Below are 26,994 nucleotides of genomic sequence, written 5' to 3'. Positions count from 1 at the left end.
TACCATTATACTCACTTACTCAGACTCGGATACGAGATAACAGAGTCATAGACATCGAGAAATCAGTATTAAAGAAAATTATATTTCCCTCCCATTCATGATTCTATTACTACGTGTCATCAACGGTTGGGACATGCCAACTTAAGATCTATAGATACTAGGGCTATTAAATCGGGTTGTCGTTTCTGACACAACAAGACATGACAAGGTTTTGTGTAACATGAAAACAACACGACACGAGGTCGTGTTTTTCTTCACTAATATGAAAAGGAACCAGTTAAAACACGACAACACAACACAAGAAAAATATATAAAATTACATAACCATTAGTTTATTTAATTCCTAGTTAATCATATATAACACGACAAAAACAACAAATACGGAAAAAAAAAAACGACAAACACATGTTCAATCGTGTCCATTTGTGAACACGAACACGATACGATACGGCATCATGTTTTTTAAACTTGATACGAAAATGGTACGAACACAAATTCGAATTTTGATTTCGCCATGATTTCGTTTTGTGTCGTATTATAAATTGACACCCCTAATAGATACAATCCAATCCAATCTTTAGAGATAAAAATACTTTTAGAAAGACATTTTTGCGATACATGTTGTATTCAACAACAAGTTCATGCGAAATTTCCATATGGATCTTTTTGGTCCCTCGGCAATCAAAGTTATAGAGAAAACTATTACTCTTTGGTGTGATAATACGATTAGTTGTACTGATGCTGACCATGATAGAGAGTTTAATAATGAGTTTCACTTTAGTAGTTATTGTGATGAATACGGGGGGTTAGGTATCCCCGATGTACAATTATTGTAAAATGGACAACATACATCGAACCTCACCAAGAGGTCATGTAAGGGTAAATTATAAAATACTAGTAATATTTTGAACATAAACCTCCACTGTGAAAGAAAGTCTAGCAGCTTCTAGATGTTAAATTCAGAAGGCCAAATACAATTTACACACACCTCTTGAATAGACATATGGGATACTACAGAAGCTAAGTCCTAATAATATTGTCTTAACACTTGAAACAATGATAATAGTTATCATTACCCACATCCAAAATTTTCAATTTCAATCCATTATCCATGTGAGATGGTTAAGTTTTCCCACTTTTTAAGTGCTCTTTTTCTGTCATCTGGATTATTACTATTACAATTTTACAATATAACAGGTCAACGTGAACGATTCTGGAGTAAACAAAAAAAGCTGCAACAAAAAAGAAAAGAAAAAAAAAAAAAAAAACTGTATAATTTATTTCTAGATAAAAAGAACACGAGCAGCATAAAATTTTCACACATGTTGATCCTAAAAACTAATTTGTATACACCCAATGGAGTAAACCGAAGAGAAAATTCGCATTCCTAAAATACATGGATACATCATACAACAACTACAAACAAAGTAATACAAACTTAACCTTAACCACCAACACTTGCGCATATCTTGGATCAGTTAATCACCTAAAAACGTTATGAAAACTTCAATCATGACATAGCACAGGGGCCAAAGTTGTAAATTATTAGGAGGAGATGAAGAAAAGTAGTTTTTACCTTTTTTAGGTGGAATATGAGCTAAGTGCTGCAACAACTGAACCAGTGGTCTCGAGAGTTGAGGATACATCAGGAATGTCTTTCCATGTGGGAGTGACCTTCAAAGATGGATACAACCAGATCTTGACAGATTCCATGAAAGAATTAGGGCTCAAACTCATAATAGCATCCCAATCCACTTGAACACCTTCCGGAATGTTCCCAGTGAACTCCATGTTAGCAGCCAGAAGCAACCCAAGCATCACTATAAAACCCACAACAGCAGACCCTCTTGAAAGTGGCATGAAGTTGTACCTACAATCACAATTACAAATCACATTATATCATTTTTTTTAATCACCAAATTAAAAAAACATTATTGGTAATTGGTATTACCAGTAATACGTCATCCTTAGAATCGCTTCTCTCACATTTTCGAGGGTACCAAAGTCATTTGACCCGTATGTCTCACCACAATACGCATTACACAATACCTGTCCATTAAATGTTTTCTTTTAATGTCGATATTTATGTACGTTGTGATTATATTTATTATATTTTAAAAAAGCATACTTACTTCCCAAGCTGATGTCATTTCTGCATCAAAATCTTCCCATCTAGCAGGTGTACATGGTGTTCTTATTGCAAAGTCAAATCCGCATTCCCCCCTGTGCCACATAAGCAACAATCCTGCTGACTCAGCTCATAATTTGTAAAAATAAATAAAAGCGGATTAAGGCAAGAGATTACATTTTAACTAGAGTGATCCTTGTTCCTTCAAGTCGTTTCCTGAAAAGAGTAAAAAGATGGAAGAGAATGAGGAACAAAAATTAATAGAAATAAAAGTTTAATATGGTTATTAGTTATTACTTCTTACCCCTCAAAAGCTGTACTATTACACCAAGTAGCCAACCAGAAATCCTCACCAACAGCTTCATACAGATCAGAGCATGACTCCGCTTTCAAAATCTGAAATTTTGTTTTAATCAGATAACCAACTAACAATAAATTAAATATCGTATGTTTGGTGATTTTTGTTTAACTTTAAAACTCACTTCTTTTAACTTCCCATTTTTTGTTAAATCAATTGCGACATCTGTTTTGCTGAACACATGCCCGTTTTCCTTCATGATTGCCTTTGCAACATCTAATGTTCTGAAAAAAAAAATTAATAAACAAACAGTTCGAAAAAATGATTCTGAAGAAAAGTTAAGATTATAAATTACCTTTGAAAATGTGGGTAGTAGCGAGTCACTTTAGCTTGCCCGAGAATAAGAGGCGTGTGGGACCCAAATCCAGAATTAAACTCCTCGCTTTTTAAAAAAAAAAATGAAATCAGTATAAGTAGTAAAAATGTTTTAAGTGATAATTAGATAAACAGGAATATAGGAAACATTCAAATACCTTAATTTATTAACCCACACAACGGGGTCACAGGGTTCAGATATTTGTCTCCATTTAACAGCTATTGAATAAAGATGAAGCCATGAGAAAACAGATTGACCTGTTGACTTTTCTTCCAAAGCAGTTGAAGTTGATGCTTCTGAATTATTATTAGTGCTACAAGGAATAATGATTTTCTCTTTTCTTCTTGGTCGTTTTCCATTTTTGGATTTATTATTAGTAGAAAACCTCCATTCAGATTGCAATGAACGCCAAACTTTAGACACCTTTTGAGCAATCTCAATTGCAGCTAAGCCAGCCATGCGATGCTGATTAATACATGTCAAAATAATTAATATCGTAAAAATGAATATAAAGTATAAAGTATAAACCCTTTTATTTATATTTATAAATTATAAATCACCTGGCGTTTATTAGGCAAGAAGCCTGGGCAATTATACTGGATTGTTTTGCCAATTCGGTCAGCAGCAAGGAGAAGTGCAATTTTTTGTTTATTAAAATTAAAGTCTTGTTTTTTCAACTTTGCTTTTCTTAAAGGGGGTTGTCTGTAAACTTTTTCACATACGTTTTTCGGGTGTAATCTTTTGCACCAGTATTCCTGTAAAAATTATAACTTTACTACATCTGTTTGATTAAATTGAAATATATTAAGCAAAAAAGAAAAAGAAAATGTTCACCTTAAATAAAGGGTCAATGTCGCCATCTATATCAAACCAGCAAAATTCGCTATTGATTTTCGCAGAAGTATATAAAGCAATTTCTTTCTGGTTGAGAATTTAATAGAATTCATTATTATTTAAGTCTTAATGATTATTGATTAATCAGTGAATACAAGATGTGGAACCTGATAGAAGGCTAGGCATTGAAGGACAAATTTGTCCATTGAATCTAGCTCTAGATCCAGAGCAGCATCATAATCCTTTACCTGTTACATCACTCAAAAATTACATATGAAAAAAGAAAACAAAAAAATAAAATAAAATTATTAGGAGTATATCATACAGCTTCTTTGTATTCTCCAATAGCATGGTGACAAGAAGCACGTAGATATAGACACTCTATGTTTGAGCTCTCAATGGTAAGCCCAATTGATAAGTCTTTGATAGCATTTCTACAATAGTAGAGTTATAAATGATTAGCAAATTAATATGTAGTTTTTTTTTGTTTTTGTTTTTGTTTTTGTTTACTAAACACACCTGTGATCTCCCATAGCATGAAGTAGTAGCCCACGCAAGTGATATCCTTTAGCAAACCTATTCATGAAGATTATTAATTATTAGTGATGATTTTAAAAAGCAGGGAGAATAATTTTAATTTTATTACAGAATGAATGTTTATACCTTGAATCAATTTGCAAAACATGTTGAAGGCAATCCAAAGCTTTTTTTGAATTTGCCAAGTCTTGATAAAGCTAACAAAAAAATCACATGACATTAAGCGTATTTTTAAGCTACTTGAGCATTTTATTAAAATTGGTAAGTGACACCCAACTAACCTGAGCTAAATGACCCCATGCCTCAAGAAACTTTTGATCAATTTGAATTGCTTTCATGTGTGCTTCCTCAGCCTTTTTGTGTTCACCAACTGATGACAATGCCATACCCTGTAGAATCAATCAATCAATCACATGTTCTCAGTCTGCTTTTTTTTTTTTTTTTTTTTACTACAAAAAGCAAAATGTAAAAAGTAATGATTTTGAAATTGAAATGGATAACTAACCAAGTATGTGTAAGCAGATTTGTTATCTTTATCAAGCTTTACACATGCAGACAGGTCCTCAGTGGCAGCATAGTAATCCTTCAGCTTAAAGTTGACAATTCCTGCATCAGTTTCAATGTTAAAAAACTTTAAACAGATGGAAACTCTATTAAAAAATAAAGTATAGCAATTCAAGCATTATCATACCCCTTTCATGCAATATATCAGCTGAGTCAGGCTCAAATTCTAAGGACTTGGTCAAATCTGCAATCGCCTGTACAAAAACCATATAAAGGAAAAAAAAAGTGTTTGTTTTTTTTTTTTTTTATAAAAAAAATGTAGAATTGGAAACTTAATGAGTGAGAAGAGGCCCTGACCTCAGCAGATTCCCCTAAAGCAGCTCGAGCCTGCCCTCTCCTTTTCCATGCCTCACCAGCTGATGGATTTGATTGTATTGCCTGCAAAAAAATAAATAAATAAAATAAATGAATAAATAAATGTAACACTTTTCAATACTAATGTTTAGGGTTTAGGGTACCTTTGTAAAATCAGCAATAGCTGAATCAAGTTCTCTTTTAAATGCATAGGCTGTTCCCCTTCCTACTAGTGCTTCAGGGTATGTAGGATCTTCTCTCAATATCTGCAATCAGATAAAAGAAAAGAAAAGAAAAGAGAAAATCATTGATGGATTTTCATGTTCACATAGATATGAAAACTAACATATAAAAAATTAAGTTCAAAAGAAGTTTAACCTGATCAAAGATGGATATGGCACGAGCATACTGCCCTTCATTCACCTACAAAAACAGAATGCTCACTTCATACTAGATCTTTTAAGAAGAATAATATAGAAAACAAATAAATAAATAAACATGGATATTTAAAAAACCTGAGCAATTCCACGTGAGAGGCGGAAATCGACATTTATTGACTTGGCCTTTGAGATTCTAGTAACAGAGAACTTTTTATTCCCCTTAGCATCACTACTTTGTTCACTGTTGATGTCAGATTTATCATTATCACTCGATTTACTAGGAATTAATGAGATTTTAGTGCTCAGATCAGATTTTTTGCGAGTGTCACTTGTACTAGATCTTGCACCAAAGTCAACAGATATGTTGTAGGTTCCATTTTGTTGCTTGTCATGATTTCCATTGGAACTGACATGATTTTGCTTGCTTTCTATCTCCCTTGAATCACCAATAGGTTCATAACCAATACTTGACATGGTATGATTATTAGAGGTTTCACTTGTTCTGACTGAATTATTAGGCTCAGGTTTTGATACAGACCATTCAGATAACTGTTTAGCATCAGCCATACTCTGTTTTGCAGATGTTAAAAGCTCTTCCAGCTCGAGCAGTTGCTTTAAATCTGCAGACTGATGAATAGCATGTTCATAACCTTGTTCCCACACCATTACAGCATCATCTTTTCTTCCCAATGCAGAATATGCATGGCCTGTACAGGTTTTAGTTAGTGATGATAAAATGGTGTCCTCCTTTATTATGTCCACCCATGGAAAACAACATGAATGGGACTAAAAGAATGAATGTAGAAAATCCTATTGATTATATAGAGCTGCAACTCTAAAGTCTTGAATGGTATGCTTATGCTAACCATGAAAGGCCAACACTTACCTAGAACTTATAGTACAACAGCATTGTATTATGATATGAAATATATTGATTCATTAGCATGCTTTTTAACTTTCTGAATTTAATCATATGTGTTGAATTAAACATTTGTTTGATCATCTCACTAGAAAACAGAAACCATATATACCAAAGAATTCAAATTTGGTCACTAAAATAGTTATGTAGAGGCGCAACAAGTCATGGAGTCTAGAATAATCAACTAATCCTGGCCACTGGAATTCAACCTTTATCTACAAGTGACAACTTGTCAGATAAACTTAGGACAGATAAATTTTTAATAGAATTGATTGATGACAAGCTAAAAATATTAGATTTAAAAAACTAGGTTTCCAGAAATCGTTTGATTAGAAACACTGTGTAGCTTTGGTTGATTAACAGCGGCAATCAATCCCAATGTCCATAACTGAAAAACGAAGTGGAGGGGAAAAAGAAAAACCTTTGAGGATATAAGCGTGAAGAAGAGTGGGATCAAGCTTAAGCGCCTTATCACAGTCCTTAATCACATGTTTGTGAAGCTCCAATTGACTATAACAGTACGCACGGTTACTGGAAAAAAAAAAATTCAATCAATCAATCGACAACAACACATCATCAATTCCAAAACCAATCGAATCGTAAATTAACAGTTAATTAAAACAATAACAAAGTGTAATGGTATAGGAGGTACACACCAAATATCCTGAATAACGCATGATTGAGAAAGGAGAGAATCGAGAACGCGAATAGCCTTGGACCAGTCACGAGAAGTACAAAACTTAGCGAGTTCAGCTCTCTGAGCCAGCGTTGAAGCCATCGGCGGCGGAGATTAACAGATCGGAGTGTTGGAATTTGGTGATTTGCGTTCGGTGGTGTTGAGTGGGGGTTGGGGTGGGGTTAACAGGATAGAGTTGAAAACTCTGGGAACGGGGGGCGTTGAAGGAATCGAACGGTGAAGTGGAGAGAGAGTACACGTGGCGGAAGGAGGCGAGGGGGTGAAATTGATTACTTTTTATAGTGTTTGTTTGGTTCACATTTCACACTTCACACTTCACTTCCGCCGTCACGTTTCATCGACGTTAGTTTGGGTTCTGTCAAGATGCACGTGCTGCTGTCAAACGTCAAATGGATGCTATCAAAACCTACCTTCAAATCAAAGCAAAGCTAATATATGCCAATACAAAAAAGCTCGGTAAATCTTCTTTGTTTATGTAAAAATAATACAAAGTACAGAGTATATTATATTATATTATATTTTTCAAGATTAAAATAAACTAAGGGGTGGAAAACGAATATATAAAACAAATCTACATATTAGTTTCTCTTTTTAAAAAAATGTTACCAACAATAGGCGAAAATTGAAAACTAAAAAATCCATGGTTTACAAGTTGTTTTAAAAACATAATAAAGAAACTGTTTTGGCAAAGCATGTGCATAGTGCTAAGTATCACTTGTATGTCTTATTTGGCCAAAGGAGCATAGACATGGTGTACTGGTGTAGTTCTTACCTTCTTGGGATTCCATAAACCAAGACAAGCTTTTATTAGAGTGGCAACAATGTCTAAACAATGTCTACTTTAGTACATTATATGGATTTAGAAAAAGCTTTCCCTTTTGATGAATTGAAAACATCTATTTTCCATTTCTATTTTTACCAAATTCATGTCTTTGTTTCGGTGTTCCCTCGGAAGTTGTAAGAATAATGTAAAAAGTTATGCAAAAAATGTAAAACATATTAGGTGGGTGTTGGGATAGTTTTTGAAAATAGTTTATTAGGTTTTTAGCTTTTCAAAAAGTTAATAATTTAAAAAGTGTTGATGTATTTAAAAAACATTTTTTAAAATAGTTTTTTGGATAGGAAAAAATAAAACTTTCAAAAGCTGGAAAATTCTAACTTTTTAATTATTTTACTCCTAAAAATCAGATTTTCTTATCCAAACACTTTTTAAAATCCATTTTTCCTAAAAGTCATAAGTTAATAAGCACTTTACTTAAAAAAAAAAAAAAAAAAAAAAAAAAAAAAAAAAAAAAAAAACTAACGCAAACACACCCTAGATTTTAAAAGAAATATAAAAAATCAAAGTAGTAAAATAATTATAAAATTTTGAAAAAAACAAATTTAGATGAATTCGTAAAAAATATTGTGAAAATGATGAATACAGAGTTGTACAAAAAGATCTAAAAATGTAAGTTTTAAAAACAATAAAAAATAAATTTGTAAAAAAATTAGGAAAAAATTGTAATATATAATTTTTTTTGACTAAATTGATAAAATAATTAACATTGGGATATTGTAAAAGAAGTAAATCATATTCATAAAAATAATTAAATGTTGGGATAGAATTGTAAAAAATAAAACAGTTGAGTTAAAATTGTAAAAAGAAAAAATTAAGGGCTATAATTAACTCTAAAACTTGGGTTGTCATGTTCGGAGGGTTCGACTTGGTTGATGGGTTTATCATTATAAGGAATCAAACTCTTATTTCCTTATTGAAAAGAAACGGATTTATACATTTGGATTGATCTACAACTTATAGTTATGTGTTGAGCCTATTGATTACATGTTAAAACTCCCATGTAAATTATACAAACAAATGTTGGAAATACTATACAAACTATAAGAGTTATATAGTTACATTGAGAAAGATGAAAATAATTATAACATATATTTAATAAAATTATATTTTATTTTTATCCGATGCCTAGTAAGTTATAAGTTTATGATTAATTTATCATATGATCTTTGAGAAAGGGATACGTATTACAAAAACCTTGAATATGTCTTTTATGTTACAGATATAAGTATATGGTCATATGTCATCATTAATAAGTCAGCACTAAACATGTAAACAATGTTTTAAAAACCGGTTTGAATCGGTCGGTCGAACTGGTCATTGGACCGGGAACCGGGGGAGGGAGCAGTTCAATTATTATCGGTTTTACTTTGATTTCTAAACTGGATTGAACATACCGATTTTTAGAAAAACTCAGTTGAACCGGTCAAAATAAATCGGTTGAATCGAATAAAACACATGGAAAAGAACTATTTGCATAATAAAGTTTATTAATTTTTTTCAAGTCTATTTAATTTTCTCTAAAAAAACATATGGTAATATTATAGAGTTTTTTGATGTGTTTGTATTCATCTACAACTATATTTTATTTTTGTATCATACTTTATTTTCTTTTTGATGTATATGGATTGATGTAAAATTTATAGTTATGTGTTGTTTTAATACATTTGGATTGATCTACAACTTATTTTTATGTGTATTTTTAATGTTCGAACTTGTAAACGTCAGATTCATTGTTTACAGATGTATGTATGTGTAGGAAAATAGTAAAAATGATGAAATTAGAGAAACCGGTTAACCTAACGGTCGAACCGATTGAACCAAAAACCGATCACCACACCGGTTCAACAAAAAAATCGGTTTTTAAAACATTGTTGTTAGTTTGTCCCAAATTTTATCATCAAGTCAGCATCAGACCATCACAGTTATGTCCCAAGTTCTATCATTTAATCCATTTATAGCAATGTAATTTATATTTATTTATAGAATAACATCAATTTTTCAACATAACGGTTCACTGATAAACGAAACTCATTACCCGGCTATAGCAGAAACCTAATGGTTATGGAATCCCATTAATCTATGGTTTATTTTAGCCCATATGCAAAGGCGTATATACTAAGGAAGAAGGTAGGTCCTATGACTTATCTAAATTTTCAATTTCACTACACAAAAATTAAAATCTACCTTAGAAAAAATAAAAGGATATACTTTGAGTTTTTTTTTTTTTAAATGTCTTAAAAAAATCATTTTAAAGTGAGAAAAAAATAAGTTACTAAGGGTCATTTGCTACTTATGTGCTGTAAAATATATAGGGTTAAATATAATATATATTTTTTATCAAACAATAAGCTAGTAATGCACTAATAATCAATTAGTTTTTCATTAAAACGTACGATTTTTTCATTATATTTCAGTCAATTTTTAAAAATTTTAATCGATGGTACCTGATCAGTTTTAACAATTTGAACTGGTTGATCCAGTTTTTTTTAAGGTACACGACCTGCCCCGACCCGACCCTACAAGTGTTATTTTTTTATCAGCTTCACTTAATTTGGGAACAACGTGATTTTTTGTTTTAGATTCGTCACTACTCATATTTGACCCATATTCACTCGTATCATTTTCATACAGACTCTCAAGAACTTTAAAAGTTAACTAGAGTCGAGAAAATTGAGAAATATATTGATCGATGATAGGTTTTGATTTAACCAACAAATTGGGTGTCGGATTAGGGTCCTTAAAACATCAAAATACCAACTGAAGCATAAACAAAGTTAGCCACACCATAATCTTACAAGATCACAAGTTCATTATTTTCTTGCAATAAAACTAAATTCTAGATGTATAGTTACAAGAATACATTTGTTTTGATGGTTCTTGTTGTAACTTGGATGGATGGAGGGTCCAAAGTAGTACCCTTCTAATGTAGTCGTACCCCAAAGTGATGATCGAAGCTAAAATTGACTTCTTGGTGGCCAACAGTCCAAAGTCCAAAACTCGAACCCTAAAGTGGGAGAGAGATTGTCCAGAGAGGGAAAATCACAAGGGATAGAGTCAAGGGTTGTGTAATAAACTATTCATGATTTGAATTTCATGATATTTCAAATTAACTCATGAATTTTATTAGCTTCTAATATATGACGAGTTAATAAACTATTCATGCATATTTCTTCTTTTTTATGTGCAATCCAAAAGGCCCTTAATAATTATAGAAATCTCACTGACTTGTTGCTAGGGATGAGCAAAAACCGAATCGAAAACCGAAAATAAAAAAAAACCGACTTAACCGAAACCGAAAAACTGAAACCAAAGCGATAACCAACGGTTTAGGTTTGAATTTTACAAAAACCGGAAAATAATGGTTTGGTTCGGTTTTGACGTATAAAATCGCCCATAAAAGCCGAACCGACCCACACATATATTATTTATTATGTTTTAAACTTTTAATTTTAGACTTTAAACTTTATCCCTTTAGTACTTTATATTTATTTTCAACAAACAATTAATGGTGATAAACTTTGATCTTTTGAACACTTTTATGCTTTTAGAATACTAGAATCCGTACTATTTATTTTAGTATATTTAAAGTAGATACAATACAATTTATCACAACGTACTTTCACCGGGTTTGAACCCAAAAACTAGAAAACAACAGGAGCTTATAAACCCACGGTTTAAAATCGAAAATTCATAAATCCAACCCGGAAAACCGAAAAACTGAACCATGTAAAAACCGAACCTATATGGGTTTAAAAACCAAAAAACCGACTTTCTACGGTTTGGTTTGGTTTTAGCCAAAAACCGACCCAAACCGACCCATGTTCATCCCTACTTGTTGCGACTATAGACATGTTTCCAACATTGGGATATATTCTAAACAATTTATTGAACTTTGAATGTAGTTTTCATCGTTAGGATTAGTGGTAAATCCATAATTCAAATTCATGGTCGTGTGAATATTTTTTTCTCCTTTTTATCATTGTCTTATTTACCCATGAAGGACTCTCCTATATCCTCATTATATCTCGCATCACATTTTGTTTATTATTAAACAAATCTTAAAAAAGAACACACAATTTTAAAGAATAAGATAACTAGCTACAAGTTATTATTTTTTTAACTAGCAGATTAACTAATATTAACTATGTCTACCAGACCACCACTATAAAGTTGATGTATTATATTGGGCCGAAGATACACAACTTCAAAAGTTTAACAATCATTTTAAAAAGTAATATACTTCTATCTATCTATGTTTTTTTACATCCAATTAAGTATTTTTAAACATATAAAACATATGAAGCACTCAAAATGGCTAATTTTTATCTTAATGAAATTCCAAAACATGACATTCAAGAACTTGGAGCAAATCGTCAAAATTGTATTATGGATTTACATGGCAGATGCAAGGTCATATATTAAAGAAATTGAAAGTTTGGTAAGGATGATCGTCAAAAATATGATCGAAACAAACAAAGATACAATATACAAAACAATATATTTCTACTAAAAATATCATAAATTTGCATGTTGCAACGTCTGTCATGGAGAGAGCATTTTTATCAAAGAGGTTGATAAAGAATGTTTTGAGCAATAAGATGGTTGATTAATTTAATATTGATTAGGGATTTTCACAATTTTAATAAAATCAAATTGTCTAGTTGGAATTTCTAAACGAGATTATAATATATGGTTCGTTTATTCGGATTTTTTTATTGGTTTAAAGTAAAATCGAATTATTATTTTTTTATTTCGGATTAGTTTTGGTTTTATAAATAAAAACTAAACAGTACAAAAAAAAACAAATATTTACTTATAATTTTAATTTTAATATATATATGATTTGCCTCTTAAAAACTGAATTAGAAAAATATTCCAATTAAATTATAATTTGGTTGATTTAGAATAGATTTGAACTGTTTAAATCCATATGTTAAAAAAACAAAATCAAATTGGATTCATGTGATTGGATCAAACCGATCCATCCAAACGAATATCCCAAATTTTTTATAAACGGCAAACAAATTAAATGTAAATCTACTCGTAGTATTTCAATGAACACATTGGGTTTGAGCTCTTCCTTTAGAGTACAAACCCAACCCCAAGAGGCATTTCCAGATACATCCCACATAATGATTGTCTAGTGTCATAGTTATAAAACATTGACTCTTATTTTTATATTACGTTTAATTTATTGTATTAAAACAATACTTGCCTTTGAAGAAATCATTAACAAGTCAGGGTTGATAACCGAAATTTTTGACCAGTGTATTTTGTCTCCTCAATTTAGTTAGTCATACGTATGTTAAAGGAATATAGATATTTTTATATAAGAATAACCAAAATGACATTTTTCTCAGCAGTTTTTCAGAAGGTGTCACCTTCTGGAAAATGCAGAAGTCCAACCTCTCGAAAGGCCCATAGTTAGATCAAATCAAAATTTTCTTTCTTACTCATGCCATTATTTTTCATATAATATTACAACTACATGTATTATGTATATTTCTATTTCTATTTCCATTTCAACCAAAAAAAAAAACACAATAACAGAATATTTCAGTTTTACAACACAAAAAACAAAAAACTACCACCACCTATACAAATACATTACACATTATACATTATACATTATACATATACCCATATATTATATTTATAGTTTACCACCATTTTGATGAAACCCTAGAGGGAAGGTGGGTTAAGCCAGTTCACAACTAACCACAACCAGCAACCACCACCACACCAGTGGTGGCAGGTAGATGGGTTCCCTATTTCCTAGAAAAGATAGAAACTATGTACAACAATACCCCTTTTTTCTCTATATATTCTTTAAATAAAAGAAACCCACGATATGATCGATGATCCAAACTGATCATGGAGAGAGATGAGAATTATCATCTGAATTAAAAGTGAAAATATCAAGAGGGGCAGTAGTGTCACCAGTAATATCATCATGAGAATGAGATTTACCCCTACCTCCATCAAGGTAAATCACCACCACTGTAATATCATCATGAAAATGTCGCCTCACACCCTTTTCAATTCTCTTTATATCATCATATCTCATTTCTCTTTTCCTTGCTGCCACCTCTATTGCAGCTCTTATTAATCTCTTTGCTATCCCCTGAAACAAAAATCAAAACACATTACTTCATATAAATATTTATTCTCTATTCAAGAAAAAAAAAAAAAAAAAAAAAAAAAACATGATCAAGATTCAAGAGAGTAAATTATTTACATTTCTGGGATTCTTATGAACAATTTCAACCACGTCTTCATCACTGAGTTGTTCCCATAAACCATCTGAAGCAAAAATCAAGAACAGGTCTTGTGGCCTTAGCTTTCGAGTTATTATCGATGGCTCTGCTGACATTACAGCTCTTTTTAAAGGGAAAGGGGATGCATACTGCTGGAAGAGAGGGTTTCTGTTATACTCTGGTTTCTTCAGGTATACATCTCCGATTGATCTTGACACCTGATTGTAATAGAGTAAGAGATGTGGAAAGATATAAAAATTTGGTATACAATTGGGTGAAATAGTACACCTGGATAATGCCTTTTATCCTCCAGACACCATGAGTGTACACTACAATATGTGCATCATCAGGATGAAGGGCTTTCACCTCTTTTCTGACCTCTTCAACCCCAACATTATGGTCGGTTGATAGCCGTTCTGCCACCACAGTTGAAGAAAGAACCATCCTGCCACCACCGGAAGCTTCCCGGCCAAGCACAGCCCTGGAGTCCCCAAGGTTTGCCACAAAAAGAGTACCATTTGAGATCACACCAACAAGACAGCATGAACCTACTGAGACAATTTGTGGTCTATCAAGCCACGATTCCTTCACTAAATGCAAAAATTCAGTTTCGGTTGCATCAAATGCCTTGGCTATCACATCCTTGGATAATCCTCCACGTTCATCAGCAAATTCTGAGATATTTACATGGATCAAATCAATTAGTGATACGAACAAGAGCTGATTTGAAACCTTAGAAACTGTTCGATTTGCTTGTTTTCTGAACCAATTTTTGCTTATCGGATGGTTGGTTCAATTTCAAGCAATCGGATCAGATTCAGAATGATGAAGTTTTAGCTTAAACATATCCAACTCTTTTCTAGTGACATCTCTCAGTTCTGTTTACAGCTTTGAGTAAAATTTTCCAATACAAAAATCATTCTATCGACGAAAAGTGGAAGAAAATTAGGGTTTTCGGATGCTACTTACTCTCGAGGTAACGGAAGAGATGACTGTTGATGAATCTAGAGGCTTCGGGACCACCGTGGCCATCGTAGACTCCGATGTAAGTCGCGGATGGTGAAGTTAACACTTGACCTTGGTCTTCGAGCAATGAATTGGCCTGAACAACTGCAACGGAGTATTCACCGGATGCGTGTGGCTTCAAGTCCATGTTCCATAAAAGTCCGTCGCCACCACCACCGCCGAAACACCGTTCCAGCGGCTTGTAACACGACTCCAACATCGTAACTCAACCACCTTTCTCCTTCTCTCTGAAGCACTGAACACGCGTTTACGCAATCCGCAGAGTGAGAGAGAAGATTAACGAATGTCGTTGTAGTTGTTTGTTGGTCGGATTTCGATTATTATTTTTTCTGCAACGTAAAAGGACCTAAAAGAAGAAAAGTGTGAACTTGGTGAGAAGAAAACGAGTGGAATTTTTTATTGGTCTTTTTCTTTATATAATTATAAACTATTCATAGTAAATTACATTTTTGGCCCTTCAGTGTTCAATACGTTATTTTTTTGTCAAAGTTTTTATTCCAAAAAGTTCTTTTGATTGTCTAAGGTTTTGCAAAAGCGTTTTTGGTTCATGTTTAAATTAAATAATTATATTTTTAAGACAAAATGATAAAAATCAGTTATATTTCTAGACCAATTAAAATTTCTTTTTTCTGATGGACAAAAATGTAATTTACTAAAATATTCAAAGAAAAAGAAAAAAATGAAGGTGGAGTGATAAGTCGGGGAAATTGAAAATTGAACCCGTGTTTAACGGGACAAAAAACAATTGATCCGTGGAATTCAACGCAAGCGGTTGGGCCGGCTTTGACGTTGACCCATGTAGAAAAAACCTTCTTTTTGTCATTAACCCCAAACTAGTTTACATTTTGCATCATTTAAATTAAATCCCCACAAAAGTCAAGTTTAGGGTGTTCAAAGTTTGATTAAATTCGTTAAATTAAGAAAATTAATTTGATTGATGTGGTTTGAGAAATATGAAATGTATTTTTGGCCTTGTCTCTCTGGATTGATTCATTGTATATAATATTTGAATCATAGGGGTAATTTAGTCACTTTCGGTTATTATTTGTAAGATTCGTTTAAATAACCTAATACATTTGAAAGTTTGTGATTATATAGTTAAAACTTTTTATAAATGTCTACGAATCACTTATTCCTCTTCCATTTTGGTTTATGATTAAATATAATAAAAGACAGAATTATGTGTGGTGGAACTTATTTTTATTTTAAAACAAAATATTGGTATATATAATATAACTTGCTAAAATCATAATGTTTTAATATTTGTAGGTACAAAACGGACTCTCAAAGATACTCGTCCCATGTCAAACGAGTGTCGATATCAAAGACCCCTTCCAAGATTCAATCAAAGCCTTTGAATTTTTCCCTTTCACTTAGGACTCTTTATGTTTTAAAATAATATGTAATTAATATTAATCATATAAATTTTCTTAGGGCTAATTTCATAAAATTATTTAATCATATGTTTAAGTTATATATCTTTGTAAATATATATAGAGCCCAAAATTATCTCTCCGGAAGAACCTTTGTGGAGAGAATAGGGATTCCAACATATATAGTCAATTATATTACCATATCACACCAATATGGGATACACTAACACTCCCCCTCAGAATCAGAGGCTCGATGAGGATAGAAAATGATGTACTGAGCCACGAGGGTGTGGGACGTCGGCTCTGATATCATGTAAATATATGTGGAGCCTAAGATTATCTCTCCAAAAAAGTCGTTGTGGAGAGAATGAGACTCCAACATATATAATTACTTATATTACAGTGTCACACTGATGTGTGATACACTAACAATCTTATTATTATACTAATAGACCAATAATTTTATTTTTTTTAGATCCTCACTAGGCTATTTCAACTATGGTTAATGAAATGGTAGACTAGTATAAAAAAACAAAAAGAAAAATCATTTTCAAGGTAGACTTCAAGAAAACTTATGACTTATTGAGCCGGAAGTATTTAGATCATATTATAACTTTTATAGGATTCGACAACATTGGACGTGAGCGGTGAGGGTGTGTCTTGCTTCGTCTCGATCTTCGGTCTTGATGAACGGGAGCCTAACCTCTAAGTTTCAACTTCATAGAGGTTAGAGACAAGGAGATTTCTTGTCTCTTTCTTTTTTGTTGATGGAGAACATGCATGTTGCCATTTAAGATATGGCATCCAATGATTTGTACATAGGAGTAATTATAAGAAATGGAGGCATTTCTATGTCTCATTTGTTTTATGCATATGTCATACTTTTTTTTTTGGGTAAGTGGGACATTTAGAATGTCAAAAACATTGTATGTGTTATGTTGTTTTTACTTTACATTGGATTTGAGGATTGACTCGCATAAGTCGAACTTGTATAATATGCGTGTTAGTTTGATTAAAGTTGAGCATCTTGCGTAGAGCACTGGTTATTGCTTGGTTTCTTTTTCATTTATGTGTGATGGACTGATGGTCTTCCTTTTTATTCTAATATGACATGAAAGAAAGTTTGGATGATGATATTTGATATAATTAAGATAAAGTTGTCAAAGCCGAAAAAGAAGTTGTTGTCTATTAGGAGTCGATCTACCATTTTGAAGTTTGTCAATGATAGTCTTGCTATACATTATATGTCCATTTTTATTCTTCCATAAATCATTTGTCACTTTTGGAGAGCGTTAAATCTCTTTTTTCCTAGGGATGTGAAATTCATGAAAGAAATATTTCATGGGTTAAATGGGAAATTGTTTTGGAATCTAATGAAAATGGTGGTATCTATGTTGGAAGCTTTTTTTACGTTCAACTAGTCTTTTTACATAATGGATGAGACATTTTGTTAACGATTCTAATTCTTTATGGGTTAAAGTTGTTATATTTATTCATGGTAATGAGGGAGGTTTTGGTTCTAACGGTGACAGGTCGAGTAAGAATAATATGTTGTAAAAGATAGTTGGAATAATTAATCAACTTCATGATAAAGGTATTATTCTTCACTTTTATCATATAAAAAGAGTTGTTTAATGACTCTAGTATAGAAGGATGCATGGATTTGTGAAGTTCCCTTTTGTGATAGATTTTGAGACTATAGGGTTATTTAATAGTTTTTGATAGAATCTCTAATTGAGTCTGCTTCTTACTAGAACATTTTGTTTGATTATCTGATTATGTTGAATGGTGAAAATGAAAATTTTAGGTTTCTGTTTAAAATAATAATACATACCAAAAAACATAAATTTTGGTTCATTAATACAACGTTGTTTCTTTATCAATTAAATATACATCATAAACATTCAAAAACCTTATTAGTTTAATTAGAAACAAAGTACACTTGCAATATAATAAAAACAAAGTGAACTTACAAGCATCCTTATCAACCATGCGAGTTCGTAGAATAGAGGATGCATATATTGAGTCTGTAACAATCAAAAAATACTTCAAATGGATATGATTATGACATAAAAATTATGTAGCACTCGTTTCCAGTTATTTCCATTTGAACCCTAACATTTTAAAATTTTTAGCATTTAAGCCCCTTACGTCGGGTGTATTAGCCTTATACGCAAGGCTATCTCAACCAATTTGAGGACTCTAAGCAAACAAAAAAATCAAGGTCCTACGGTTTTATAACTTAAACCAAATTCTAAACTCTTTCTTAACGCATCTCAGCTAATCACTTATATAAACATGAAGTTTGTTGAAGTTTTGATCTCCCAGCCGATGTGGGACTAAAAGGTAGAGTTAATATGAAGCACGAGGATGGTCGAGCTTATATAAGAGAGGAGAGTTGGCTAAGTTTCATCCATGAGCGATGTGGGATATGTTTAAGTAGCTTCCAAAATAAAATGAATGAAAGGTAAGCAAAAAAAGATTCAAACGTGAGACCCTTAGTTTGATAAACCAACGTTTTTACCACTATGCCAAGCTCCAAGTTGTCTTTATAACCCAAGAAATACATATATATACATATATAGTTAACAAAATAAGCTTTAAAAATAAGGGCCCTTTAGAATTGGGAGTCATAAGCCCTTCCTTAGTTTTGCAAAGGGTAGAGCCGACCCTGCTTCTACGCCGGACGTAAACCAGGATAAGGATCAAGGTGGTTGAGGAGTACGATGGGCGTACATATGGGTACGTTGGGCGTACTCATGTAGCTTCCAAAACCCTAAAATTTAGGATTGTGTCCCCTATTTAAGCATCTTAATCCCCTTAGACCTCCTTATGACCATCATCAATTTCCTCCAAACCCTAAAATCGAAACCCTAGCTCTTGTGAATGAGATTTGAAACTTGAGAATGATCCTTGAGTATTCTTGATAGATAAGGAAGATCAGTCAATAGGTGGTGGTGCGTTCTAGCCTTTGGATCCAGAATCCACATCTCATGGTTCACCTTTTGAAGGTATACTTTGATAGATCTAGTTTAGACTTGGATTTAAGTTCATATTGTCCCAAAACCTTGATCTTTGTGAGTTTTGAGCACTCCATAACATATGAGTTGTCCTTTCAGACATTTTAGGGTGCATAGAGTCATAAAAATGTTATCTTGGTCCTTTACTATCTTCCATGCATGAGTTGTGAAGATTTTGGTGAAGTAAAATGTTATGGTTCTGAGGTTAAGCTCTCTTTAGCCATGCAAAGGCATAAAATCAAAGACCTTATGGATTAGGACATCGTTTAAGGATCAAATATGAGGTTGGAGTAAATGTCTTATTGATTAAGACATTAAAAAATGGATTTTGAGTCAAGGTCGTGTACGTTGAGCATAATCCTCGCTACACTCGGCGTAGCTAGTTGCGAACCACCGTTGACTTTCATTAAGATGTATACGTCGTGCGGATGGCCGCCGTTGACTTTCGTTGACTTTTAACCAAGTGTGCCTTTTTGGCAATTTGTGAGGGTCTTAGATCTTGAGAGGGGCAAAATGGTCTTTTGTCCAATTTATGGATTAGACTTGGATTGGGATTAGTGAAGTATGAAAATTACCTTAATTATTAATTAGGGTTAATTGGTGTAATTATTAGGCGGAATCTAGTTTTCGACAGTTCGGGTGTGAGTTCTATCAGTCATCTGTGTGAGGTGAGTCTCCTCACTTATTATAACTTGTGTGGTAGAATATATTTATATATGTGATGCCCAGCTGAGTCTATGTGTTATTATGATATGTGTTGCTTTATGTGTGCTGAGACTCCGGGTAGTTCCTAAGGTTGCTGATAACCCACAGGGCGTACTGTTTGCCCACTGAGAGTTAAATAATCTCCAAGGTTACTGATAATCCATAGCTATTTATTTTGTGTTATATTGTATGTGGTATTTTGGAGAACTCACTAAGCTTCGTGCTTACAGTTGTTGATTAAATGTGTTTCAGGTACTTTTAAGGATGGTGAGAAAGCGAGTGCTTTTGTACACATTCGCCTGCAGTTTATGATATCGGATATTTTGGGACACTCTGATAATTTGATGATGATTTGTATTTAATACTATGATTTTCTTGTGATGGCTTTTATGAACAATGTTTTTATATGAAATTAAAAATGAAATTTTTGGTTGAATATTTTGAATGTTACAAGTTGATATAAGAGCCATGGTTTGATGGATTTGGATGAACACTCGTGGGATTCCAAACTCTGAGGATTTTCATAAAAACTTTTCAAAAGAAACCAAGAATTTTAAAGGAGAAAATTAGATGACGCAGTGTTTACAACCAGCTAGAGATTGAGTGATAGCTTCCCAAAATTAGATGAATTGTTGTTTTATGTTATTATGTGCATATATATTGAAAATTAAGAGATAAGAATATAAGATTGAGAAAGAGAAATTTAAGATAAGAGACCCCCAAGGAATACAGAGAAAGATTGTTGTTAGATGTTGCATGGAAACTGTGTGGATGACAGAGTCCGGTTCCTTGTGTGCTGATAATAGTAGAGATATGTGATCATTCAAGAGGATCAATATAGTATGTGACTAGTTAGAGACGTGAAGTATGTGAGATAAGATATTGTTTTTATGTATGTTACGCTATTTTATAAGTTATCATACATGTTTTTATGTATTTCAACTTCAGTTAACAAGCCCTAGAGAGTGTGGATATAGAAGCATCAATAACATGGATTGGACTTTTGTTTCATGCCTTATTTCTTGTTGCTTTAATTATGGTTAGGATATGGATTTGTATACCCGTAATGAATTGTGAAATTGTTCTTGAATACTTTAGAACTCTAGTTTTGTGAAATGTGTAAGATACTCTAATATTTTCTAGAAATTTGATGTTATTATGAAAATTACAGGTCGCTACATAAACGGTGATATTAAACAAGCACAACAAGTTGACTAGACCAGGTCATATAAAAACACCCGTTCAAACCCAAATCAAACATGCCTTATATCTACTTGAGATTTAAAAAAAAAAAAAAAAAAAAAAAAAAAATGCTTGGAAGTTGATGGCCAACTAAGGTTGGTGAAGGGAACGAGAGTACCCGATTCTGGGATTCGACACAACTATTGGGTCCACTTGTGCCTTCAGATAAAACATACAAATAGGTTTGGAATTTTGATATTTATGTAAGTTTTTATATTGATGAGGGTTATTTGCGAGGGGGGAATGACTGCACTAAATGGAATATATTTATTCCAAAAAAGATTAGTACTCTTGTTTTACCAAACGAATTACAACCCATTCTAGTTTCGTCAATAAAGGTATTGATCTAGTGTATATTATTTGTATAGAATCATACTACGGATGTGTATCATTTGTTCTTTACTTGAGATGTAGCAGAACAATTTGGTCAAGTATTGGTAGTCCGTGGGATCTTGTTATTCGTTGTAGTATTCTTGTCATAATGTGATGATTTTAGGCTCCAACAATATGCATGACAAAATTAAAGGTGCAATGAATTTCTTGCTTACAAAACCTCCTATGTGATTGGGTTTATAAAAAAATAGAATACAAATACAACACTTTAAAATTTTATAAACAAAAAAGCCTATATAGCACTAGATAGATATAAATGAACAAATCCATTCCAATATGTATTAGTAATATTTGTTTTGGCTCTTACTGAACCAATTTTCTTAATTGTTACGGATATAGCTTTTATTGGAAATCAAAATGAACAATTTTCAAGGTTAATGCACAAAGAAGCTCCAAAATAGGAATTCATTTAAAATACTTGGGTTTTTGATGATTAAAACCTCATGCCTCGTTTTCTAAAACAAAAAATAACAATAATAAGCACAACATGTCCATAAGAAGAAGCTAAAACACAGATACATAAAAAGGACTTGAGTTTATTTAAACACTAATAAAAATGACTCCACCAAACCAACATTCATCACCATGTCATGTGTTTTAAATTAATTAGTGAAAAAAACAACACAAGCAAAACAGTATTATTATTTTTAAGATCATAATCATAATCATAATAATAATAATCATTTAAACACATTCACACACACTTACTGTGTCCGCATCCTGCTGTTTTCTGCAGCCCTCACTTGCATGAAATAAGGATGCGCCTATTTCAATAAAACAATATATACTTTTGTCACATTTACTCATCATTTTATGAAAATTACGTTTTTTTTATATAAAAAAAATATAAAAGTAATGTTACCATTGCTTCTTTTGCTGTGAGCCTATCCTGATGATCATAGCGAAGGAGTTTATCCAGAAAATCAATTGCCTGAAATTAAAAAATAAAAAAATATATATATTTACTTTCAGTAACCAATAATTAATTTATAAGATTAAATTATTAAACTAATTACCTCTGGAGATACTAAATGCTGATTGTCTGCATTCATAAACTTTGACCATGGTTTCCTGCTATGCCTGATCACAAAATAATATAATACTTTAGTATATAAGATATCGATTAAATCTTAATATTATATATTTTAAATTTTTTAAAAATTAAATATTACCTTCCAACAAGAGCTTCAAGTTGAGGTTCAAGTTCTAACTGATATTTGTTCAAATATGCATTTAATTCATCAGTCCCAAGCACCTATTTTCAGTTCACAAACTTTATTAAATTACTAATTCTTGCATTAATATTTAAATAAATAAATAAATAAATAAAAACATTACCCTAGCAATTTTGACAAGCTGATCCTGGTTGTCATGCCCATAAAAGAAAGGTTCCTTGCGAAATATCTGCAACAAAAGTTAAACTGCTGAGCTGGATTTATAATAATAATAAAAAATGCCACGTCAGCAGTGTAATATTAAAAAATATATATATACCATTCCAGCAAACATGCAACCGAGGCTCCACATGTCTAAAGAATAGTCATAGTCTTGAAGATCAACCAGAAGCTCAGGCCCTTTAAAGTATCTATGTAATGAACAACATAAATTAAAAAATTTCAAAATGATTAAATGTAAAATCTAAAATTATTAAATAAATTATATACCTGGAAGCTACACGAACATTGTATTCTTTTCCAGGATGATAAAACTCTGCAAGTCCCCAATCAATCAATCTGAGTTTTCTCAATTCATGATCAATCATCACATTATGAGGCTTCACATCTCTGTGCATGATTCCTTGTGAGTGACAATAATCCAATGCCTGCAACCCCACATAAGAAACTAGTACCAACTTCAGAATTTTTTACCATTTTACCCTTGGGTACCAAATCCCATCATAAAGATCATAAAGTTAAACTTACCTTCAGAAGCTCATAAATGTAATATCGAATATCATAGTCTGTTAATGTTGGATACAGAACCTTGAAGTCTGTGCTGTTGACATACTCAAATATCAAGCTTGGAGTTTTTGAGTGTTGATCTCTCACTATGTCAAGGAGTTTTATCACATTTGGGCCTCCACAAAGATTCTGAAGTATTTTTATCTCCCTTTTTATCTGTTGCACATGAAGATATGATAATCAGTTTCTTTGTTGATAGGTTAATACTTCATTTGGGAGTGTGAAGATTGAAAAGAAAAAGCTTACTTTCTTCTTTTTCACAGGTTTCAGAATCTTGATTACACACTTCTCGTTGCTGTTGACATTTATGCCCTCGAAAACTTCACTGTATTTTCCCCTTCCAACTTTTCGAACAACTTCATAGTCATCCTGATCACTGAAAACCAACATAAAAGTATCAGTATTTGAGTTCAATTTCTATCATCACCAAAATTCCCTAACTTCTTCTGTGATATGTATGAAATTAGCCTACAAAAGTTTAGCAGATGGAACAAACAGGCACTTTGTTGATGTATCAGTATTTGGCTAATTAATGTATATCCCTGACACTGTCCCTGTATGTACATAAGCCCTCCAATTCCAAAAATGTGAAGCTGTTTGTTATGTAACAATACAAGACATGATCAGGAATTCTCCATTAAAGTCATGGGAAAGATACCTAGTTCACCTATAACAAATGAGTCCATCTCCATGTTCAACAAATAACATGTATGCCTATACGGAAGACGGTAGCAAATGCATTTTGAAAGAAACTAATACATGTGTGATTTTGAGAAAATGCAAAACAAAGCTGTAACTGTAAGCAAATCTCAACCCTAATCCCAATTTGAAACGAATTCAATATCAAATTAAGCCAAGTAGCTACACATAAAACCAAATTATTTTGTCTATCAATTCAAATCATAAGATAAATCACAGTAATTGGAGTAAAATCTAGGGTTTAGTTAGGTTACCCCCACTGAACAGTAAGTGCTTCGTAATCCCAGTATTCCCTAGGGCGAACAACGTTGACATCCGCGTAGACGCGAGATTTAGACATGTTGTTCACAGGTCTGGAGCGGTTGATGGTGTCGTAGAGGCAGTGATCGACGATCTGTTGAACGGATGAAGCGGAGAAGTCGTCGACAGATGCTCCTGGGCTGGGGAAAAAGGAAGGGCAGGGCTGGTCGAAGTAGGAAGCAGCGGCGACCACCGAGGAGGAAGGGAGGAGAAAGCGTACGGAGAAGAAGAGGAAGAGGAAGAGGAAAAGGAAAAGGGAGGAGTGGGTTAAGGTTAAGATGAAGAAGAAAGAGCGTGGGGAGTCATTGTACATGTGCTGCCCCTGCCACCGCCAAATCGCACCATTCAATCAAATCCAGTGAAGTAAGGAAGCCCATTTGACCATTTGATTCATCATCAACAAATGCTCTCTCAACCGATCATCTTAGTGGTCTAGTCTTAGTGGCCACATCACATTCACATGAGGGGATTTTAGATTTTCTTTAAATTCATTTCTCATTCAAATATTCTAACAGGTTATTACTCGAATCAACCCGACCCGTGATGTATAAAGATTGAGACCAAAGCCAATGGGTTATATTGTTGGATTGAGCTTTAGAAAAAACATAATGTTAATAATTAGTTAATTGTATAGGTGTACAGAGCAGGTTTTTCAAGAAACAGGATCGGTTTTGGTTCGGTTTGGGTCAATGAAGTCAAAATCGGATTGGGTTAGAAACTGGATCGAATTCAAACCGGTTTAAATCGAAAATATGTTGAATCGGATCAAATTGGACTAAGGAAAAGCAGTTTGAAAAAAAAAAAAACAACAAAGAGTCGGACAATTAAGGTTATGAAGCAGGATTTTTGTTGTTTGTTGGTTGTCTGAGAAACCTGAGAACTTGGACCGATACATGAGCTACTTCACAAAGATCATCAACAATATTAATGCACAATTGTTGTTTTCTTGTTGGTTCAGGTGCACCAAAGTATAAGAATTCAACATCCATTTTTGGAGATTGCTTTGTACAAGAGTTTGGTAGCAACTTTTGGAGGTTGCTTCTTGTAGAATAAATGAGCTCCACCAATAGTCTTGTGTATTATTTTATTTGCGAGTATAAATACATAACTAGACTATCTTTTTTTTTGTCCATCGGTACAAATTCATGACAACACCTTGTAATGTATGAATACAACCATGCTTTTGTTAAGACCATGTATACATGACCATGTACTTTTGTATTTCTTGTTTACTTTCTCTATAAGCAATAAACAATGTATTTATTGTTAAGACTTCCCATAATATATAGTTTCATTAGGAAACCTCGAAAAAACGGTTTCAGAACGGTTCATGTCAAATCGGCCCCAAAATGATTTCAATAGCTAGAACGCCAAATCGGTCCAAACCGTCAGATAGATTTCAAACATATTTGATTTCATTCAAACCGGTTTCATTTTCGAATTGGTTTCATATTATAATTTTTTTTTCATCTCTGGTTGATCATTGATGGCAAATGATACAAACTCCTTTACTTAGTAGCCACGTTTCTTTTATTTAGTTAAATAGCAGTTGCATTTTATTAGGAACCCGCTTTTCATTATGCATGTGTGTTTCCTTAATTCTAGTTTAGCACTAGGTGAAATGCATCTTTAAATTGTAAGTTCATGTTTGAAGTAAATATGCAGAAAAGTTGTTTCAGTTTTGTCTATCAATCTATCTTTCTAAGAAGATCTGTCAATCTCGAATTTGGCTCCTATCATTTGGTGTTGGCTCCTATCATTTGGTGCTTTCATTTTCTTACCATGCCTCGTAAACAAGAAAACAAACCCGAAGGACCCCTCCCCATACAAGATCAACTCTAAGCTCTCGTCCATCTCGCCACAGCAACTACAACCTGCCTGGATGTCATCTCCAAGCACATGAACGGCCTCATTTGGTTCCTCACCAATCAACAAAACAACCACCCTTTGGTCGTCGCCACCACCGCCACAACAACAACCAAGACTGCCAAAAAATAATCTTCCCCACTTTGATGGTACCAAGCCACTTGACTGGTTGTTCCAAGCGACCAACTATTTTGAGTATTATGCAATTTCGCCACCACAATGACATTCACTTCCATTTGTCTATTTTACCGTAGAAGCTTTGAGTTGGTACAAACATGTGGCTT

General features: G+C 32.8%; 3 protein-coding genes across 3 annotated transcripts; all 3 read right to left on the bottom strand.

The window, feature by feature from the left end:
• Positions 1-1,258: 1,258 nt before the first annotated feature.
• On the bottom strand, positions 1,259-7,239 carry SRFR1 (Tetratricopeptide repeat (TPR)-like superfamily protein). Its single transcript, XM_078980667.1, has 24 exons — positions 6,987-7,239; positions 6,752-6,861; positions 5,547-6,118; positions 5,410-5,454; positions 5,196-5,297; positions 5,035-5,115; positions 4,865-4,931; positions 4,679-4,779; positions 4,455-4,562; positions 4,300-4,370; positions 4,156-4,212; positions 3,962-4,070; positions 3,804-3,884; positions 3,637-3,723; positions 3,363-3,557; positions 2,960-3,267; positions 2,782-2,868; positions 2,611-2,710; positions 2,433-2,524; positions 2,306-2,344; positions 2,133-2,223; positions 1,952-2,049; positions 1,577-1,870; positions 1,259-1,486 (listed from the first exon to the last, which is right to left on the bottom strand). Exons 1-23 carry the CDS (start codon positions 7,106-7,108, stop codon positions 1,582-1,584), a joined length of 3,012 nt encoding a protein of 1,003 aa, XP_078836793.1. The 5' UTR covers positions 7,109-7,239; the 3' UTR covers positions 1,259-1,486; positions 1,577-1,581.
• A 6,120-nt stretch (positions 7,240-13,359) lies between these two features.
• On the bottom strand, positions 13,360-15,536 carry LOC145032003 (putative protein phosphatase 2C 63). The gene is made up of 4 exons (XM_078980666.1): positions 15,095-15,536; positions 14,414-14,799; positions 14,107-14,343; positions 13,360-13,992 (listed from the first exon to the last, which is right to left on the bottom strand). Exons 1-4 carry the CDS (start codon positions 15,348-15,350, stop codon positions 13,741-13,743), a joined length of 1,131 nt encoding a protein of 376 aa, XP_078836792.1. The 5' UTR covers positions 15,351-15,536; the 3' UTR covers positions 13,360-13,740.
• A 6,864-nt stretch (positions 15,537-22,400) lies between these two features.
• Positions 22,401-25,230, bottom strand: LOC145032002 (casein kinase II subunit alpha-2). The gene is made up of 10 exons (XM_078980665.1): positions 24,799-25,230; positions 24,092-24,221; positions 23,807-24,001; positions 23,549-23,706; positions 23,379-23,469; positions 23,223-23,288; positions 23,057-23,139; positions 22,901-22,964; positions 22,747-22,815; positions 22,401-22,648 (listed from the first exon to the last, which is right to left on the bottom strand). The coding sequence occupies exons 1-10, from the start codon at positions 25,155-25,157 to the stop codon at positions 22,589-22,591; spliced, it is 1,275 nt and encodes a 424-aa protein (XP_078836791.1). The 5' UTR covers positions 25,158-25,230; the 3' UTR covers positions 22,401-22,588.
• Between the last annotated feature and the right edge of the window lie 1,764 nt (positions 25,231-26,994).

The sequence above is a fragment of the Lactuca saligna genome, chromosome 2 (genome assembly GCF_052625555.1).
Source record: "Lactuca saligna cultivar CGN05327 chromosome 2, ASM5262555v1, whole genome shotgun sequence".
In the NCBI taxonomy this organism is placed as follows: Eukaryota; Viridiplantae; Streptophyta; class Magnoliopsida; order Asterales; family Asteraceae; genus Lactuca; species Lactuca saligna.
The sequence above is the reverse complement of the archived record's forward strand: the minus strand, read 5'-3'. Positions and strand labels throughout refer to the sequence as shown.

What these genes read in the sequence shown, in the direction of transcription:
- SRFR1 (XM_078980667.1), bottom strand. Translation starts at nt 7,108, where the DNA reads ATGGCTTCAACGCTGGCTCAGAGAGCTGAACTCGCTAAGTTTTGTACT. An exon ending in CCATATCCATCTTTGATCAG is followed by an intron (nt 5,298 to 5,409) that starts GTTAAACTTCTT and finishes ATCTGATTGCAG; the next exon opens with ATATTGAGAGAAGATCCTAC. An exon ending in AATCTGCTTACACATACTTG is followed by an intron (nt 4,563 to 4,678) that starts GTTAGTTATCCA and finishes TTGATTCTACAG; the next exon opens with GGTATGGCATTGTCATCAGT.
- LOC145032002 (XM_078980665.1), bottom strand. Translation starts at nt 25,157, where the DNA reads ATGTACAATGACTCCCCACGCTCTTTCTTCTTCATCTTAACCTTAACC. An exon ending in AACCTGTGAAAAAGAAGAAA is followed by an intron (nt 24,002 to 24,091) that starts GTAAGCTTTTTC and finishes CATGTGCAACAG; the next exon opens with ATAAAAAGGGAGATAAAAAT. An exon ending in GTTGCATGTTTGCTGGAATG is followed by an intron (nt 23,289 to 23,378) that starts GTATATATATAT and finishes CTTTTGTTGCAG; the next exon opens with ATATTTCGCAAGGAACCTTT.
- LOC145032003 (XM_078980666.1), bottom strand. Translation starts at nt 15,350, where the DNA reads ATGTTGGAGTCGTGTTACAAGCCGCTGGAACGGTGTTTCGGCGGTGGT. An exon ending in TCTCTTCCGTTACCTCGAGA is followed by an intron (nt 14,800 to 15,094) that starts GTAAGTAGCATC and finishes TAAATATCTCAG; the next exon opens with AATTTGCTGATGAACGTGGA. An exon ending in GGATAAAAGGCATTATCCAG is followed by an intron (nt 14,344 to 14,413) that starts GTGTACTATTTC and finishes TATTACAATCAG; the next exon opens with GTGTCAAGATCAATCGGAGA.